This window comes from Helianthus annuus, chromosome 17, assembly GCF_002127325.2.
Source record: "Helianthus annuus cultivar XRQ/B chromosome 17, HanXRQr2.0-SUNRISE, whole genome shotgun sequence".
Lineage (NCBI taxonomy): Eukaryota > Viridiplantae > Streptophyta > Magnoliopsida > Asterales > Asteraceae > Helianthus > Helianthus annuus.
In genome coordinates this window covers 192,061,379-192,081,175 of record NC_035449.2, presented here as the reverse complement: position 1 = coordinate 192,081,175, position 19,797 = coordinate 192,061,379, and the positions used below count along the sequence as shown (strand labels likewise).

Here is a 19,797-nt window from a genome sequence, read left to right as displayed (position 1 = left end):
TGCACGGATCTCTCTGTGGCTAATATAAATATAACCAAGCGGGCGTAGATCAAGTCAAGAGCAAGGATTGTACGGAAAGAACGGTTACGTAGTCTTAATTTTGTAACGCATTAAGTTGTAAATGGAAGTGAATTTTGTAAAATTCTTTTTGAATGTGTGTATTGTTATAAGACCATAAAGAAATTTTAAGGCTTATTTTCCGTTGTGTCGCATTTAAGTTCTTACAAGTTGGTCATACAGGGAATTGTTCATAATACGAACGGGTCATGCTTGAATTTTGTTAAATAATAGTACGATAATATTGCTTTTCGGATTAGGAAATCTGGACGTTACATCATTACGGGTGGTCTAACTAATTTTTAAATTGGTTAGGTTATTCAATATTTCTACTCATAACAAAGGGCGACTCCTATAAATCAAAATAGATTATTTTGATGGTTGAATTTGAGATGAGAAAGAAGAAGACCATTTTTCAAACTACTTTTTGATGTTTTCTGTGGAAGATAACCATAAAGAGGAATAGATACACTTTTTCTTTAGTCTGTAATACTTTTGCCTTTGGTTTTTCAGGCTTGGGTTGGCCCATGGTTTCGTAATCTGTTTGGTTTTATATTGCTTTGTAACATTTAATGGCTTAGGTCATGCTATTATAGCCTACTAATATTTTAGGGGTGACATAAGATTTAGTAATCATTATGTTCTGTGTTTGATTCTTACAAAAAGTTTGTCTCAGATTTATTGGATTTCCTCGTGAATTGGTGTATATGCATTATTGTCTAGTGGAGATGGATATGATCAGTTGGTTCCGTTGGTGTCATGATGATACTCCAGTAGTCTGTCAGTGATCAAAATTTGTGTTAAAAAAATAATAGTTAATGGCCCAATCGAACGGTATATCTGTAATCTGTTTGTTTCATATCGGTTTATAACAGTTAATAACTAGTGGAATTCTCCTATGTGATACGACGCTAAAGTGCATGCCACTTATTAACACATCACTTTCCTACTTTCACTCACTTTCTTTCGCTTTCATCCACACTATAGTTTCACGCCCCTTCTACTCCATATTACCCATCCACTCTTTTTTAATCATTATCTATTTATTTATTTCTTATTTTTTATATAAACTAATATAATAAAATAACTAAATATATATAAAAATTAAAAAAAAAAACAAATAAAAACCAAATCTATTTATTTATCTCAAACCTTCATTAACCACCTTTAAACCTTCAAAAAAAACTTAAAAAAAAAGAAAGAAAATGAAATCCATGTAGGCCCCGGTGACCACACCCACGCCAAGCCCATATCAGACGGTTTTACTAGATTTTGGTAGTATTGATTCGGTATCTTAATAAAGAGAGAGTAATATTGTTTCTCTATTCGCCAATTACATGTTGCCATATCAAACACCTTTGTTTAATTAGTCTTCGTTAAATCATTACACACTCTTGATACTATAGTTATGAGAGCCTCACTCCTTACGTGACAATAACATTACAGTCAACAATACTTTTTAATTAACACCACCACTACATATAACCTTATAAAATGAATATATTCATGTTAAAATCGATACCACATATACATTGTCTAACTTAAAAACATGTACAAATCAACAACATTTTCGTTTTCCACCTACAAACATTTTCCAACATCACCACCTGCTACACCATTTATAAGCCAAAAACATATAAATAAATCGGGAGGATCACACAGGCTCATTAGTGGACGTTTATCCCAACAAACATGAAGCCAAAAACATATAAACATTTGTAACCCGCCAACCTGACATACGTCACCTTAATTTAAATAGTACTGGTAATTTACCGATGTTAATCAAAGCTTAACAGCAAAATCATGAACCGTCTGTTCAATGTGGTTTTGTTTAAAGTGCCAAAAGTTGCAATTTTCATCAGTCAAAGCACCAATCCAGTTCGTTAATTCAACAAACCGGCCAGCTTAAATGAAAACGGCTCAAAAAATTTGTAACCATACCAGATATGTTTGGTTACGAGAACACTAATGAAAACCAAAAACTAATTATACTCGGAATGTTCAATAGTAGATACAAATGTTTATACCGAATGTTCAAAATTAATTGTAAATTAAACACGCCCCTCATAATATACCCATAAGAAAAACTAAAAACTAGTAAAATCTACACGGTTATTCGGTTAATGTCAGTTCGATTCATACACCAACAAAAAATAAAGAGTTAAATGCCATTTTAGTCCTTGTGGTTTGGGCCATTTTGCCAGTTTAGTCCAAAGGTTTCATTTTTAACCTGTGGGTCCAAAAAGTTTTCACGGTTGCCATTTTAGTCCATTTGGTTAACTTCATCCATTTTTCTGTTAACGAGAAGGCCAATTCGGTCATTTTGTATGTAATTCTGTTAACTAAAAGGGCAATTCAACCGTATAAAATGACTGAATTGGCCTTCTCGTTAACATAAAAAATGGATGAAGTTAACCCAGTGGACTAAAATGACAACTGTGAAACCTTTTTGGACCCACATGTTAAAAATGAAACCTTTGGACTAAACTGACAAAATGGCCCAAACCACAGGGACTAAAATGACATTTAACTCAAAAATAAATATAACTAGAATTGAGACCCGTCGCAATGCGGCGGGAATTCTTTAGTTATGAGTAAGTCGATCTACGACCCGCCTTTTATGTTAAACCTGTCAAACGGGGAAAAATAGACGATGTAAAAACGTTCACCCACACACGCACGTTGCGTTATGTTAACTCGCAAATTTAGAACGAAACGGAAAAAAAGTTAAACCAAAGACACATGTTGCGATGCGTTAAGTCACAAAATTTAGAACCAAGCATAAAGCGAAAAATTTGCGGAAAATGAAAACTGTAAAGGAACAAAGTTGAAAGTAAAAAAAAAGTTGTGAGGATAGATTGCAAAAGATAAAAAATTTTGGGTTAAAAGTAAAAAAACAAATAGTTTTAGGTTAAAAGTAATTTATGAAATACTTTTGGTTAAAAAGTAAAAAAAATCAATTTTTTTTGGAAACCCCCAAAGCCAAGGTTACGACAACCATATGCATAACGATTTTTTCTTTGGAAAACCCCCAAAGCACACGCCGCATTGCGGCGGGGCGTAAAACGGTGTCAAATAATACTAATGTCACACAACTGTTATCGACCACCAACACTGACTCGAGCTAGGGTATGCATGTTGCGACGAACCTGTCAAACATGAAAAAATAGAGGTAAAAACGTTGAGTCACACATGTATGTTGCGTCATATTAACTTGCAAAATTGAAACAAAACATAATAAAGTTGAACCACACTTGTACATTGCGTCGTATTAACTCAAAAAATTAGGAACTATACATAAACTGAAAATTTGCAAAATATGGAAAAGTATAAGTGATAAAAGTTGTGAAGTTAAATTGCAAATAATGAAAATTTTTGGGTTAAAGTTAAAAAAACAAATTATGTAGAGTTAAAATTGCAAAAGGTAGAAATCTTTGGGTTAAAAGTAATGAAAAGTTTGGGTTAAAGTTAAAAAAAAAAATTATGTAGGTTTGAAATTGTAAAGATAAAAACCTTTAGGTTAAGATTAAAAATTCAAGTTTTTTTTTTTTTGGAAAACTCTTAAAACACATGTTACAAGTGCCTATGCATAAAAAGTTTGCTTATTTATATATGTAATAATAATATTTTTATTTCTTTTTTTCCATAAAACATAAACCCATCCCCAACTCTTTAAAGTCCCACCCACACCGACCCAATTCCACCCCTTCATCTCCCTCTCCAAACCCTAATCTAAACCCTCACACCGCCGTCCACGGCGGAGCATTCATCCCCACACTCTCACGTCATGGCGTCAGCCACCGCTTCATCCGACGTTACCGACGGACCAGTCCTCACTCTAATCAACAAACGCATCCGCAACCTGAAGAAAAAACTCAACCGTATTTCTCAGCTCGAAGACTCCATCAATCAAGGTAAATCCGCCATCAAAAACAAAGAACAAGAAGAGTTACTCAAATCCAAACCGTCGATCGTTGCCGCCGTTGACGAGCTCGAGAAGTTCCGGCAGCCGTTGTCCATCGCCGTCGATGAAGAGATCACTCTCGCCGTCAAGCGGTTTCAATCCGGAGCGTCTGTTAACAACACGACGGACGTTAGTTCCGGTAACGGAGGTGTAACGGAAACCATAACTGAAACCCTAGGTAACGGCGGTGAAACTGAAACTGTAACTGTAACCGATGCTGAAACTGTAACTGAAACCCTAGGTACTGAGGATGACGTTGTGGTGACGCCAGCTGAGGCGATTGAGGATTTGTTGAAGTTGATTTACTTTGGGAGTATGTTTGATGTGAAAAGTCAAAGTGATTTTAATTCGATTATGTTGACGAAGACTCACGAGAGGAACTGTTGTTTGACTTATGATTATGTGACGGATGATGATAATGCTGTGATGTTAGGGGAGAGTGATTTGGATTTGATATCGAAGATGTGTAGTTTGTTGGTTTCGAGACCGGTTGATTCGAGTTTTTCGCATCAGAATGCGTTGCAGAGATGTGTTGAGCATGCGAAGCTTTGGGTTGCTAAGTCGGAAGAGCGGATTGATTCGAATTCGACGGTTACTTGTATGATGATTTGTGGTTTAACTGTTTAAGTAATTGTTGTGGTTTTGTGTATGGTTTTGGGCTTACGGGTTGTTTTGATTTTGCAGATGCTTCGTTAAGAGAGAAGTTGACGAAGATTATTGGATCGGATTATTTTAAAATAACGCCGGAGATGAAAGCGCCTGCAGTTGTTGCTGCTGAAGCTGCTGGAAATTATGCTTTCCAGGTCCCTGTGCAGGTGGAAAGCACAGATGCTCCACATGAACAAATGGTAAAATCTTGGTTTTTTCTTGTTAGTTTGATTGATATATAGAATTGTGGTTGATTTTTGTGTATTTTGTCTATGTAACTATGTAAGGTTTACTTAGACTTATTTGGTGACACTACACGGTCAACGTCACTATGATATAACCTCAATAGCACAAGTACCATGTAGTTAGGTGTAGTTCGTAGTTGTTAATAACGAATAGCGACAAGGGACTTATATGCTACATAGCGAATAGCGACAAATAGTGACCACTATTTTATAAATAGCAATACACTAGAAAAAGATATTTATAAATTCAATATGTATATCACTCAAAATACCCTGGTATATATGCTATTTTACATGTCTATTTTACAAAAACCTAAAATCTAGCTGTTTTATAGCTATATTTAATTGCTATCTATATAAAAAAAGGTTAAGGTGTCGCTATTTTTGCTATCTGTTGCTATGGCCGCTGTAATCGCTATTGACAACTACGGTGTAGTTGCATTGTTGCCATGTGGGTTAACTGTGTTTTGCTTTTTGTTAATGTCGTGAATGTGCTTGAGTTTCTTGTAGTTGGTGTTTGGGGTTGCTATGTTTTCGACCCTTTGGATTTATGAGTTTTTTAAAAGCCACTCTTTTAGTACCTGAACAAAGAAAAAAGCTTATCTATTTTTGTAAGCATTGTTGAAGGTGCTTAATTTCAAATCTATTAAACGTAAGTATAGGCTGAAAATAAGCGATCTCAAACACCCATTTGGTTGTCGTGTGCAATCTGGGTTTTAAAAAGCGCGCCTGAGGCGCGCCTAGGCGCAAGCCTTGGCGCCTTAGGTAGCCCGAGGCGCGCTTTATACAAGAAGCCCCAAAAAAGCGCAAATTTTGATTGTTTTCCAGGCCTGAGGCGCGCACCTCATGTACATGGGTGTTTTTATACTGTTTTTAAGCATCAAACTGCTGTACAATAGGTTTTTTGGCTGGTACTTATAGGTAAAATCATAAATAAACCTTATTTATAGCTATATTATGAATAAGGGATGCTAAAAACCTATGGGATATATATAAAAAGTTATATAATCACTTTGCGCCTTGGGTACGAAAAGCCCACCGCTTTTGCGCTCCGCGCCTCGGTTTTAGACCTCGTCGTTTTTGTGCGCCTCTCGCTTTTTAAAACCAAGTGTGCAATGTCGTTAATAAAAAATTATATGGTGTCATTGATGACTTTTTATTTACTTTGCTCAGATATTAATGACCTTTTATGCTTCTGAAAAATTTTGCTAGTTTTAAAATTTCCATATGATTTTTTATTTTATTTGTCAAGCTGTTCATCTTCTTTTATGCACTAAGGTTGTAAGTCGTTGCTAGAAATTTCATGGTCTTTAATGGCTTCTAAGAATTCAAGTTATTGACACGCACTATGTTTTAGTCGGTGTCTTACTAATTCTAGATAAATTTAGTCTACATTCCTTTAGTGGCTATGTTTTCGTCTAATGCTACGTTTTTAGATTTTTTTTTCAAGATGATACAACATAATGAGATGGACTTCTGGTTTACATTTTTGTTTATGACACACATATACTTTCACCTATGTATATGTATATGTATGTATTGATCCGGGTTTGCGTGATATATACTTTGTGGAAAATAAATCTAGTAATGTCATTTGTAACTTGTAAGTTGACGTTTCGGTTCTGGTTACACGAAAGAAGTTTAAAGTTATGGTCTTGTGTAGAAAGTATGAGATAAAAAGCTCTTTGTAATTTTTTTATAGCAAGAGAGCCTGCTTGATATTAGACAACATGTTTATAACATTGAAGTTGCAAATTAAATATAGATAACTCCAGATAGTTAGGATTTAAAGTTTATGCTGGTTTTGCTTTTAGTAATTTAAGTAAATAATTGTTACATTCTAATCCCTAATTGTTCTGCAGGAAGATAACTCCACTGATTTTCAAAGAAACGAGACTCAAGAAAACCAGTCTATTCCAGTTGAAGTTTCTCCTGAGGTGTTTCTCTCTTCCCATTTATGTTCTTTAGTTATGAGCTTGGTTTTAAATTGTGTGATGCGCTCCGATGCGTTTAGTCCAAAAATCTGATGCGTGATGCGTATGTATGCGTTCTTTATAAAAAAATAGTTAAAAATTATTTATACATAAAAACTTATAAAAACATACTTAAAAGTAAAACAACTGACGTAACTAGAAGATAAGAGTTGTGTTTTTTGGTTCAAATCAAGCATACTAAGATGTTAATTATGGAAAAAACCGAACACAGTTCATAAAATCTGGAAAAAAACATAAGAAACAATGTTGCGTGCATCAGAGCGCGTTATGCGAAATGCGCGCAATATTCTCGCATCACGTAAACGCATCGCATCATCTGTTGCGATGCGCTCTCATTAGTGCATCGGGCGCATCACGCATTATGCGCGCATTTTAAAACCAAGGTTATGAGTAGACATCATAACAATGTGTGTTCACTACTTTTACCCTATGTAGGTAATATCGCGATATATCACCGATAAATCAGTGATATATCGGTTATCGGTCCCCTGGTGAGATACCGGTGCAAAATATCGGTCAGAATATCGGTACCAATATTATTGGCGATATTGACTGATATTTGATCGATATCACCAATATCGGTACCATTCGCCTTTCTTTTTATTGCTACTATTAGTGTTTTAAGTCTTAATTGTAAGTGTTTTAAGTCTCAGTTTCTACTTGCTGCAATTGTAGTGTTATGTAAGTTGCAAAAATGTTAATTTGGTAATGGTAGGAAAGTATACTGAATTGTTAGGGTTAAATTATTATTATTATTATTATATATAAATTCAGCAAGATATTAAAAATTACCGATATCCCACCACGATAACCGATATCTTAAATATCAGTCTTTGACCGATATTCGATTTTTTACCGCATTAACTATTAGTTTTACCGGCAGTACTACTATTTTTGGTGTTGCTTTTTTTTGTTTAGCTGTATTTATGTTGATGTTGGTATAATGTATTTTGCAGCATGAACCAGAAGCCGAAAACTCCATAGAAACTCAAGTTCACGTGGAACAAGGCGAAGAAAATGCAGCTGGTACAGAGTACAAGGAACAGTATGCACCTCGAAGATCCTATCACAACCAAAGAGGCGGTGGCCGCAACGGTGGTAGAAGTGGCGGAAGAGGTTATGGAGGTGGGCGTGGTGGTCGAAGTGGCGGCAGAGGTGGATTGTACCAGAATGGACGTAACCAATACTATGAGCAACCAGGAAATTACTACCCAAGTAACCAAAGGAACTATTATGGCGGTAGGGGAAGAGGCGGCAGGGGTAATGGTGGTGGCGGCAATGGCTACAACCACCACGCTTCTGGAGTTGAAGTTGCAGAATCTTAACCATTGGTGAGTGTTTAGGTTTTGCTTATATGGATTTTGGTTGCTCAATCTTGTTCGGTATTCGGTGAAAATTTTATCTATCGTTTTACATGAAAACATGGAATCAATGTGGGACTCGTTTTCTGTTTTCCGATTATAATTAGTTTTTGGTTTTCATTAGTGTTCTCGTAACCAAACATATCTGGTATGGTTACGAATTTTTTGAGCCGTTTTCATTTAAGCTGGCCGGTTTGTTGAATCGACGAACTGGATTGGTGCTTTGACTGATGAAAATTGCAACTTTTGGCACTTTAAACAAAACCACATTTAACAGACGGACGACGGTTCATTATTTTGCTGTTAAGTTTTGATTGACATCGATAAATTACTAGTACTATTTAAATTAAGGTGACGTATGTCAGTTGGCGGGTTAAACTTGATGAACCCATTGACAAACAAGATATATGTTCATATTAAACTCTAATTTTGATGCACTAAAACTTGAACATGACTCGTATAGCCTTTATCTGTTTAGAGCGAAAGAGTTGACCTGTTGTGAGTTTTGTGTTGCGAGATGGTACAAACCAGGTTATGAATATGTCGACGTGTGGAAGATGCAACATGTATGTTATTTTCGTTGTTCAAGTTTATACACGATCAATGTGTTTAGATTTAGTACAAAACGATCAATATGTTTAGATGTGGTGCAACACAAACGCATCAGTTTGTAAAAAAGATTAGAAAGGTTAACGCGCACATGACATGTTTACTAAAAGGATGTTTGCAAAAACAAATAGCCAGGTATTTCCACTGTCTTAAGAGTTGTCACCCCTAGAATTTCGACCGAATACGAAGGAGGCTTGCATAGCACAGTATGCTTTGCAACCAGTAATAATGTTCTTGTAGCAAGTGCTTTGCCACATTGAGGGGATTTCTGTTTACAACTAAAGTTGCGAAACCAACATGACTCGAGCCAAAGGTTGACACTAGTGATCTAGCTCGGCGGTTACAGTATAACCTTTTAATTTTGGTGAGTCATGTAATAAGATTTGAGGAATCAGGAACGCAAGTGTAGTAGTTGATGTCAAAGCACGCTCCATATCCTACGTTTCCAACGTGTTCCATTTTCATGTCAAAGTAAATGTTACATCGGAGTCATGACTCCGTTGTAATGTATACTCGCTTGCAGACAGCTCCGGAGACAGTTCTATGCAGCCTAAGCTCATTACACCTGGCAAAACGGGTGGGTCGGGTCAAAAACGGATTCAGGTCAGAACTGGTTTCGGGTCGAAAAAGTGCATGATCTGCATTCATCTTCATGCCTGTTGTCACCCACTCCTCAATCCAACCAATATTCACACATCAACATTCAGTTTTCATCGAAAATTTATGAATTCTATTCCATAAATCTCCTTGGAACTTTAATCAAACATTTGGTGGCCGTTCCGTTGGTGCACTCCACAATTGAGATTGAAGAACGCTTGTTACCCGAACAACAAAATCAAATATGCGAATGCCAAGAAGAACGATTGCAGAAGAATCTTCTGCACATAAACAACCGATTGGAGAACAGTCAAGAAACTAATTGCATAAGAACTAAATTAGACATCTGATCTTATGTGAGCCCATACAAGTTGATCTATATGATGATTGTGAGCACCAAACAATGATTGTAGAAGACGGTTGTGGCTAGCGATTTCTTTTAGATGCGATTTCAGAGATGACTGGGTTATTGGGGGCAGACGATTTCGATGTAGAAGAAGATTGTAGATTGTAGATTTGTAGAACCGTTTGAATGTTCGATGAAGCCCTTAGTAGTGGTCCGAGCCGTAGCTCTGGAGACTGTTCTTTGAGGCCAAAGCCCTTAGTAGTAGTTCCATGCTAATACAATGATTTGGATCTATCACCCATCAGGCCAGGTCCGAATTTTTGACCCATCAGGTCATACATTGGCGCATTATCCCTCCCTGACCCCTCACGAATCTATGACCCATCAGGTCGAACATTCGAGCGTTATCCCTCCCTGACCCCTCATGAATCCAGTTGAACCCATATTAACAGAATAAAAAACTAGTTAAACATCTGCAGAAGTAATAAATTACGAGTCACGTTCAATACAAAACCAGTTTTACGCAAAAACTGCAAGAAAATATATGCATTTATACATAACGCCGACGAAACACAACAAAAGAGAACGCGAGAGAGTAAATTATATGATTACATAACCGCCTTGTGTACCACAATTAAAAACAATATATATATATATATACGAGTTAACTCAACACTTAACTAGTTATATACTTATTTCAAAAGTATTTCTACTATCCACAATTCCATATCTCATAATTAATAACACCACCAACAAAGTTACCCATGTATGTACACACTCGCATAGTTAACGATTAGAAAAACTCGCCTTATTACCAAACTAGTCTTCGACAACAACTCTTCCGGCACCCAAAACCCGTTTAAGATCCAATTTCTGTTCACCCGTTAATCTCGACGGAAACTTAATATCAATCTTGATCCTCAAGTTACCTTTCTTCCCGGGTTCTTTCGAAATCGGCATCCCTTCGTTTTGAATCACTTCTTCGTGGCCCGGTTTGATGATGTCGGTGATCGGAATCACGAGATTTCTACCGTCTAATGTCGTCACCTTGATTGTTTTTCCGGTCAGAGCTTCTAAGAGAGTGATTCTTTTTGTGAAAACTAAATCGTTACCGTCCCGTTTGAATGTGTCGTGTGGCTTTTCGTCGATTACGAATATTAGGTCGCCTGCGGCTGCTCCGGGTTCTTGGTTTCCTTTCTCGGGGAATGTGATTTTCGTTCCTTTTTTCCAGCCTGGTTTGATGTGTATTGTTAGGATTTCTTCCAGAGTCCCGGGTTTTCTGCAATTGGAAATCGTATGTTATCAATTCAATTATGAATTAAATAACTGATTAAGATTCAAGAATCAAACTGAATTCAAAACAGTTTCAGTTCTAATCCTGATTATGCGGTACGATCCTAAGGAAAAATAAAGTCAGTCGGTAAATTCATGATCGAATTAGGGCGAAACTGGAGTTAATTGTTCATCGGTGAAAGTTAATTAGTAAATTTACGCTCAAATTAGGGAAAATTGGAGAAAATTATTCATCAATGAAAGTCAATTAATAAATTTAAGCTCAAATTATGGCAAAATTGGAGAAAATTGTTCATCAATGAAAGTCAATCAATAAATTAAAGCTCAAATTATGGCAAAATTGGAGGTAACTGTTCATCAACAAAAGTCAATTAGTCAATTCATGTTCAACTTAGAGCAAAACTGGAGATAATTGACGATCAATGTTCATCAACAAAAGTCAATTAGCGAATTCACACCCAAACTAGGGCAAAATTGGAGGCAATTGTTCATCAACAAAACCGAATTACTAAAATCCTGCTCAAATTAAGGCAAAACTGACATCAATTGTTCATCAACAAAAGTCAATTAGCAAAATCATCATCAAATTAGGGTAAAATTGGAGGCAATTGTTTATCAACAAAAGTCAATTAGCAAAATCATGCTCAAGTTAAAGCAAACGTTCATTAACAAAAGCCAATTAGTGAATTCATGAACTCATATGCTAAAATTAGGTCAAAATTGAGCATAATTAGTGAATTTCCAATGAAATTAAGCCAAAACCGGATTCAATTGTTCATCAACAAGCCCTAAATCGAAAACCAGTACGAAAACACGAACCAAAACAACAAAGGAAACAAACATACCCGTTATCATCAAGCACAATCCTCGAAATCTGCATTTTCCTCTTGGATCCTCTATACAACTCCTCCAAACTACAACTCAACTTATTCTCCACCGTCTCCGCCTTCCTCTCACTCTTCGTCTTCTCACTCATCTTCTTCTTCTCACTCTTCAAAACTCCATCCGAAACCCTACCTTCCGATCCGTAAAAAAACTCCGCAAATATCTCATCTGCATCTCTCGGATCAAACCTAAACCTCGCACCAGATCTACTCTTATTCGTACCACTAGAAACCGTCGGTGACAACATCGATTCATCATAAACTCCAGATTTCAAACCTTCTTCACCGTACATATCATAGATCTGACGCTTTTTCGGATCCGATAGAACGTAATACGCTTCGGAGATCTGTTTAAACTTCGATTCAGCGACTTTATCATCGGTTGATGATGCGATGTTCTTGTCTGGATGCCATTTCATCGCGAGTTTTTTGTATGATTTCTTCAGATCTTCATCGGTTACAGTTCGATTCACTTTCAGGATGTTGTAGTAATCGACGCCCATTGATTTTGTAGAATTTTTTTGTGGAATTTTGTTGATTTTTGGTGGTTGAAGGTTGTTTGTGAAAGGGATGAAGAGAGTGTGTGTGTGATGAACGGTGGTGATATAGATATGTGGATTTGTATGTATAGGTGGCAACGATTTGACGGAGATTTCACGGCGTGTCGGCCGGTCGTTAAATATTTAACGCCTTTTTCTGATTGTGAGGGGGGGTATGTTAGGGTAACGTGCACGGTTCCAACATTTGGGATATTTTTTATGTGGGTTATGATTTTGTATTTTGTTTTTGTGAAAAAGTTATTTTTTATTATTGATGAGATAGATATTTTTATGTTTCATGCAAGATTGAAAATCTCGCTAGTCGTTAACCGGTTGGTGATGTGGAGACTAACGACTGCTCAAGGTTAATTGGATAGGATTTTATATTTTTTTGAAAAATATGTAATTTTCAATTTTATGTATACACATACACATTTTTATAGGTTAATATTTTAAGTAGACATGTTTTAATTCTTCTTCAACTCATATTTTTAAGTATACAAGATTAATTATTGGAATACAAGATTAATTATTGGAATTCACATGGTTTTATTGGAAACTGGCTAGTTTACAGGTTTTGATCGAAATATACAGGTTTTTTTGTCGAAATGCTAATCACACTTACTTTCGACTAGTGATTAATGGACTGATTAACAACTACGTATTTAGATTTTAAAAAAGTTAATGAGCGTAAATTATTATATGAATATCAATCAAGAAAATACTATTAAGAAAAGAAAAACAAGCTTAAATAAATTTATAACATAATTTCTTATTGACTTAATGAATAGTCGAGGTAGCTCGGTTGATAGGGTATACATCTGAAAATTCTCATGTTACTTGTTTACATTTGATTGTTACGTGTGATTTAGTATACCTTTTAGTTATGATAAAACCTAGTTTTAAGCGTTTTAATCATATCATCATTTTCTTTATCCGTTATAAAGTAATCTTGAATGGTACCTTAAAATAAGCCTTTTTAAAACATGGATCATGCTAATTCAAATTATTAAGCATCATTAATGTGATTACCACTTACTTTCGACTCTCGTCGATTTTTCTTGGGAACGTAGATAATGACGTTTATATGAATTTTTATTAATTTTAGTTAACTTTAACTAAAATGAAATAGTATTAATGTAAAACAATATCAGTAGATAGTTTTTGTCTTACCACCCGAATTTTTTATGGCATCGCCCAACTAAACCAGTGAATCAGATTGGATCGTAAATGTCAAATTTATTTAATTCATTTTATAACCTCATTTAAAGATTTATTTGCAACTTTAGACTCTATATTTTGTTTATTCTATACTTCAAATTGTGATGTAAAAAGAGAAACTAGTTTCATATTTTTCATTTAAAATAGTTGTATAATTATTTATGAGATTATGATGTTCTTAAACTTACTTCGTGTAGTAAGATGAACAAATCACGTGATCAATCTAGTTATAAAAAAACTATAAAATAATAAAAATGACTAATGAAAACAAATTTTATAGTGTTTGGGCGAAGTGAGTGTTTTTACCAAGGTCTGTAATATAATATGACACCTAGGTGACGGTTGTGAGAGTTTAGCATTGTGGGTGCTCTTACTTATGATTTAGTTTGCCTTTAAAGTATTGATATATCATAGCTTTAAACATTGTAATCATATCAACATTTTCTTTATCAATTATAAAGTAATTTTGAACATTACCTTAAAATAGGCATTTTTTACACAGGGATCATGCTATTCCAAAATTCTTAAGCATCGTTAATCTTATTACCAGTTACTTTCGACTCTCATTGATATTCTTAGGAATGAAGATAGTAATGCTTATATGAGATCTTATTACTGTTAAATTAACTAAAATTAAACGGTATTAATGTAAAACTATATTAGTAAGATGGTTTTTGTAATAAATTTTAGCTTAAAAACAAATTTTATATTGTTGTGGGAGAAGTGGGGTTTTTTTAAATAAAGTTTAAAATCTGATGTGGTAGCTAAGTTGACAGTTAGTGAAGGTTTAGTATTGGGGGTGCTCTTACGTATGATTTGATATACATTTTAAAGATGATAAAACATAGTTATAAGCATTGTAATCATATCAACATTTTCTTTATCAATTATAAAGTAATTTTGAATGGTACCTTAATTAAAGATGATAAAACCTAGTTATAAGCATTGTAATCATATCAACATTTTCTTTATCAATTATAAAGTAATTTTGAATAGTACCTTAAAACTGGTAATTTTTTAATAAAGGATCATACTAATCCAAAATTCTTAAGCATCATTAATGTGATTACCAATTACTTTCGACTCTCATCCATTTTATTGGGGATTAAGATTATGACCATTATATGAATTTTTATTAACTATTTATTTTAGTTAACTTAAACGAAAATTAAACAATAATAATGTAAAACAATATTAGTAAACTATTTTTTTTGCAACCGTGCGGACTTGTTATGCCCCCCCCCCCCCCTCCCAATAAAAAAAAACTAAAACTAGCTAATCGGATTGTACTATATATGTCAAATCTATTATTCCATATATAAATAACCAAACTTTTTGTGCATAACAACTTGTAACTTTTGCTTTAAGAGTTTTTCAAAAAAAAAAACCTTGATTTTTTAATTTTAACCCAAAGGTTTTTACCTTTTGTAATTTTAACCCTACATAATTTGTTTTTTTAACTTTAACCCAAACTTTTCATTACTTTTAACCCAAAGGTTTTTACCAATTGCAATTTTAACCCTACACAATTTGTTTTTTTACTTTAACCCAAAAATTTTCATTATTTGCAATTTAACTTCACAACTTTTATCACTTATACTTTTCATCTTTGGCAAATTTTCGGTTTACGTATAGTTCTTAATTTTTCGAGTTAATACGACGCAACGCACAAGTGTGGTTCAACTTTTTTATGTTTTGTTTATTCCATATATAAATAACCAAACTTTTTGTGCATAACAACTTGTAACTTTTGCTTTAAGAGTTTTTCAAAAAAAAAAAAAACTTGATTTTTTAATTTTAACCCAAAGGTTTTTACCTTTTGTAATTTTAACCCTACATAATTTGTTTTTTTAACTTTAACCAAAACTTTTCATTACTTTTAACCCAAAGGTTTTTACCAATTGCAATTTTAACCCTACATAATTTGTTTTTTTACTTTAACCCAAAAATTTTCATTATTTGCAATTTAACTTCACAACTTTTATCACTTATACTTTTCATCTTTGGCAAATTTTCGGTTTACGTATAGTTCTTAATTTTTCGAGTTAATACGACGCAACGCACAAGTGTGGTTCAACTATTTTATGTTTTGTTTCAAATTTTGTAAGTTAATACGACGCAACGTACATGTGTGGTTCAACGTTTTTACCTCTATTTTTTCATGTTTGACAGGTTCGTCGCAACACGCAGATCCCAAGTGGAGTCAGTGTTGGTGGTCGGTAACGGTTGTGTGACATTAGTACTATTTGACACCGTTTTACGCCCCGCCGCAACGCGGCGTGTGCTTTGGGGGTTTTCCAAAGAAAAAATGGTTATGCATATGGTTGTCGTAACCTTGGCTCTGGGGGTTTCCAAAAAAATTGATTTTTTTTTACTTTTCACCCAAAATTATTTTATAAATTACTTTTAACCCAAAACTATTTGTTTTTTTACTTTTAACCCAAAATTTTTTATCTTTTGCAATCTATTCTCACAATTTTTTTTTACTTTCAAACTTTGGTCCTTTATAGTTTTCATTTTCCGCAAATTTTTCACTTTATGATTGGTTCTAAATTTTGTGACTTAACACATCGCAAGGTGCGTCTTTGGTTTAACTTTTTTACGTTTCGTTCTAAATTTTGCGAGTTAACATGACGCAACGTGCGTGTGTGGGTGAACATTTTTACATCATCTATTTTTTCCCGTTTAACAGGTTTAACATAACGTGCGGGTCCTAGATCGACTTAGTCATGACTAAAGAATCCCCGCCGCATTGCGGCGGGTCTCAATTCTAGTTTAATTTATTTTATAATCTCATTTAATGATTTATTTACTACTTTTACACTACATATTTAGACCGGAAGGTATGGGGGCCGGCTGACGCCCGGCTAGGCCCGGCGTCGGACCCCCACACCGCCCCCCTGGGGCTCGGCTCGGCACAACCGGCCACCCACAGCCGGGGTAGCCGGACCACTTTCTTCTCTTGCCTCTCACATATACCTATACATACACACATATATATGCATAAAGGGGTTCATCCCCCACCCCCTAGGTCCATCCCCTCCAAGCCACTCCTACGTGGCGCCTACGTGTCGGCTCATCCCCTCCAAGCCCATCCTCTCCATACCCTTTAGTCTTATAATGTCGTCCCGATCATTTCGTGCGGTAACTCAAAGGATCTGGTGAGTGATCCAGTTACAAAAAAAATTAATAACTACAAAATCAAAACTTACTAAAAGAAAACAAACTTAAAAACAACTATTAAAGCTTACTCTTAGTTACACCTAAGATCATACACTTAACTCCATCGTTTTGTTGTTCACCAAATAAATCGAAAGAAACCAGCATAGTTACTATTCATCTTCATCATCCTCATCAGTAAATCCCACCAATAACAAAGTTAAGGTAGGGTTTGAGAAGGGTAAGATTCAGACAGCCTTACCTCTACCTCATAGGAATAAAGTGACTACTTCCAGTAAGACACCGACTCGATAGTAGCTTTGCATCAAACCTTAGACATAAGATACATGACACTCAGCAACCGGGAGAAAAGCTGATTAGTGCATGTATCCCATTTTTTTCGACTATGAACGTCACCAACTTACTTATTATTGTATATTATACAAAGAAAAGAAAAGTGAAGCTTAAGATAGGTGTGGGTGAGGCAATTTAGGTGACAGTAGTGTTAGGTTAGAATTTGGTGGGTGAGAGAACGTGCAGGGGAGTAATCAGTGGACCTTTCTTACCCGATACAGAATCTGATTTTGGCGTCGCTGGCTAACTGTTTTATACGACGTCGTTTCCACCCGATTCTTTCTATTTGGGCCACAGAGCAAACGGCAAACGGCCCTGCTCATTATAACTTTAATCTAACCGTCTCTGTTGACTTTTTGATAGTGGGTCAAACTCAAGTGTTACGGCAAAGATGTTAAAATCTGCATAAGTGGCGGAGCTAGCCAAAAAATTCAGGGGCATCCCAATTTACTTTTTTTGAGGACCAGGGGTATCATTTGTATAAAACCGAATTTTTTTCTTTTTTATACACTACGAAAACAATACGGAGATGGGTTGAGGGGTAGCCCGTGCTACCCCTTCTAATACACTAGCTCCGCCCCTGATCTGCATCATAAAATATAAAGTTTGTTTGATATTGATCGAAAACCATAAAAGCGAATACTGATATTGATATCAATGTTATTCGGTTAGTATCGGCTTGGTTCGTCACCAATCCTCTATTTCGAATACAACTTCTTTTTCAATAAAACTTATATCGGAACGTCGAGGAAAAAAAACACAATCGCGTATTTAGATTTTATAAAAAATTAACGAACAAAGGTTGTAAGAGAATAATAGAATTACTGGGTTAAAGGGTTATTTTATTTTATCGCACAAAAGGTGACATTGAAACTTAAAAAAAAAGAGTATAGTTACTATCCACCAAATCTTGCAAGTGTATGTAGGGTGTTCGGTAACTGGTAACAAAACAACTAAACAATGATGTCAATGGTCTACAACTTAACCGGAATTAAGTGAACAACTGATAGAAAAACACACAGATATTAAAATAAAAAAGTGGAAGGGTTGGTTGGGCGTTGCTTTACAAGCAATCTAGCTCCAAACTTGATCGTAAATCACAACACTTCTAACTTTCGACTTGTATCATAACACTCTCAACTTTCAACTTATTTTCCTCTAACACTCCCTAACTAACTAAAACCTAACCCACTTAGTTTTTGTTGATGTGGTCGCTGGTATGGCATTTTTTTATGACGTGGCAGCTGATGTGGCAGCTGACGTGACATTTTTTAGTGACGTGACATCTCGCATCAACTAACTGAGTTAGGGTTCAATTAGTTAGGGAGTGCCAGAAGAATATAAACAGAAGGTTGAAAGTGTTGTGGTACAAATTGAAAGTTAATAGTGTTATCGGCTAATTGGTGAAAATTAGGGCTATTTAAATCTAATATCCCAAAAGTTTAAATAAAACCTCCTCAATATTTATATCGTGCTATAATTTAAAGTTGTTTTTAGTTGTTAATGGAAGTCACATGATAACATAAATGTTACAACTATTCATACTATTCATTCATAAACTTGAGTGTTTTACTTTAAAGTTGAAACATGTCACTTTATATTCTAAATAAAAAGTTATCCTACTATTCATCTTTTATAACTCTATAAAATACTAAGTATATTTATCATCATCATATCATTATTAATAAAGATAATAATATAGTTACGAGATAAATACCAACTTTAATTTTGTTTAATAATGTTTTTAATCATCCATCTAATCTCAAATAATGAGGCTGCTAAAAGGCTTTTACTTTTACCACATGCTCCATGTTCCATCATTTTTTAGGTTTTGAATTTCAGTTCACATTTGGGCCCACATTGTTCAATTTAATTTGGCGGGCCTTTATTTATGTGGGCCCAATGCACAATAATCCATTGCATAGTAGACTTGACCTTTCTTATTCATATTAAAAGATATATATAAGTTAAATTAGTGTCAACATCCTATAATAAAAACTAAATATCAAAGTTCTAATCATCCTTCTTAATCTGTCAATTGTTCACATAAATTGTCAAGGCTGTGTGGTCAATCAAGTTGGGTTGTGTTTTCGTTATCTCAATGTTCAAGTCAGTATTGATTCACAAAATCTTTTTCGCGATGGATATCTAGTTTGCGTGCACAAAAAGAAGAAAAGAGAGGATATATTATCCTAGCTCCTAAGAAACCATTTTGAGTAAGAACTACGAGAACCGCTTGACTTGTGCTACATAGAACTAGATTATTGCCTATGTAAGTTAATAAAAAAGAGGAAGGTTACGCTAGTCTTTATCCATCCATCTCTCTCGACAACCCACTCCAATCTAGGGGTGTGCACGGTTCGGTTCGGTTCAGTTATTAGCATTAATTGTAACAGAAGTCATCAGTTAATCAGTTCGGTTAATTTGGTTAATTTTTCGGTTTTCGGTTCGGTTAATAACCAAATCAAACAAGGGCTAAATTTTTTCTTAGAAATACATGTAATGGAGGTATAAATGCATGAAATA

General features: G+C 34.9%; 2 protein-coding genes across 2 annotated transcripts; one reads left to right on the top strand and one right to left on the bottom strand.

The window, feature by feature from the left end:
• The first annotated feature begins 3,714 nt into the window (after positions 1-3,714).
• Positions 3,715-8,392, top strand: LOC110926226. The gene is made up of 4 exons (XM_022169980.2): positions 3,715-4,619; positions 4,706-4,869; positions 6,777-6,851; positions 7,865-8,392. The coding sequence occupies exons 1-4, from the start codon at positions 3,845-3,847 to the stop codon at positions 8,231-8,233; spliced, it is 1,383 nt and encodes a 460-aa protein (XP_022025672.1). The 5' UTR covers positions 3,715-3,844; the 3' UTR covers positions 8,234-8,392.
• Positions 8,393-10,412: 2,020 nt separating this feature from the next.
• LOC110926227 (dnaJ homolog subfamily B member 4) lies at positions 10,413-12,646 on the bottom strand. The gene is made up of 2 exons (XM_022169981.2): positions 11,960-12,646; positions 10,413-11,100 (listed from the first exon to the last, which is right to left on the bottom strand). Exons 1-2 carry the CDS (start codon positions 12,499-12,501, stop codon positions 10,641-10,643), a joined length of 1,002 nt encoding a protein of 333 aa, XP_022025673.1. The 5' UTR covers positions 12,502-12,646; the 3' UTR covers positions 10,413-10,640.
• Between the last annotated feature and the right edge of the window lie 7,151 nt (positions 12,647-19,797).

Coding starts and splice junctions, on each gene's coding strand:
- LOC110926226 (XM_022169980.2), top strand. CDS start 3,845: ATGGCGTCAGCCACCGCTTCATCCGACGTTACCGACGGACCAGTCCTC. Junction 4,620..4,705: donor TTCGAATTCGACGGTTACTT/GTATGATGATTT, acceptor TTGATTTTGCAG/ATGCTTCGTTAAGAGAGAAG. Junction 4,870..6,776: donor ATGCTCCACATGAACAAATG/GTAAAATCTTGG, acceptor ATTGTTCTGCAG/GAAGATAACTCCACTGATTT.
- LOC110926227 (XM_022169981.2), bottom strand. CDS start 12,501: ATGGGCGTCGATTACTACAACATCCTGAAAGTGAATCGAACTGTAACC. Junction 11,101..11,959: donor ATTGTGCTTGATGATAACGG/GTATGTTTGTTT, acceptor TTCCAATTGCAG/AAAACCCGGGACTCTGGAAG.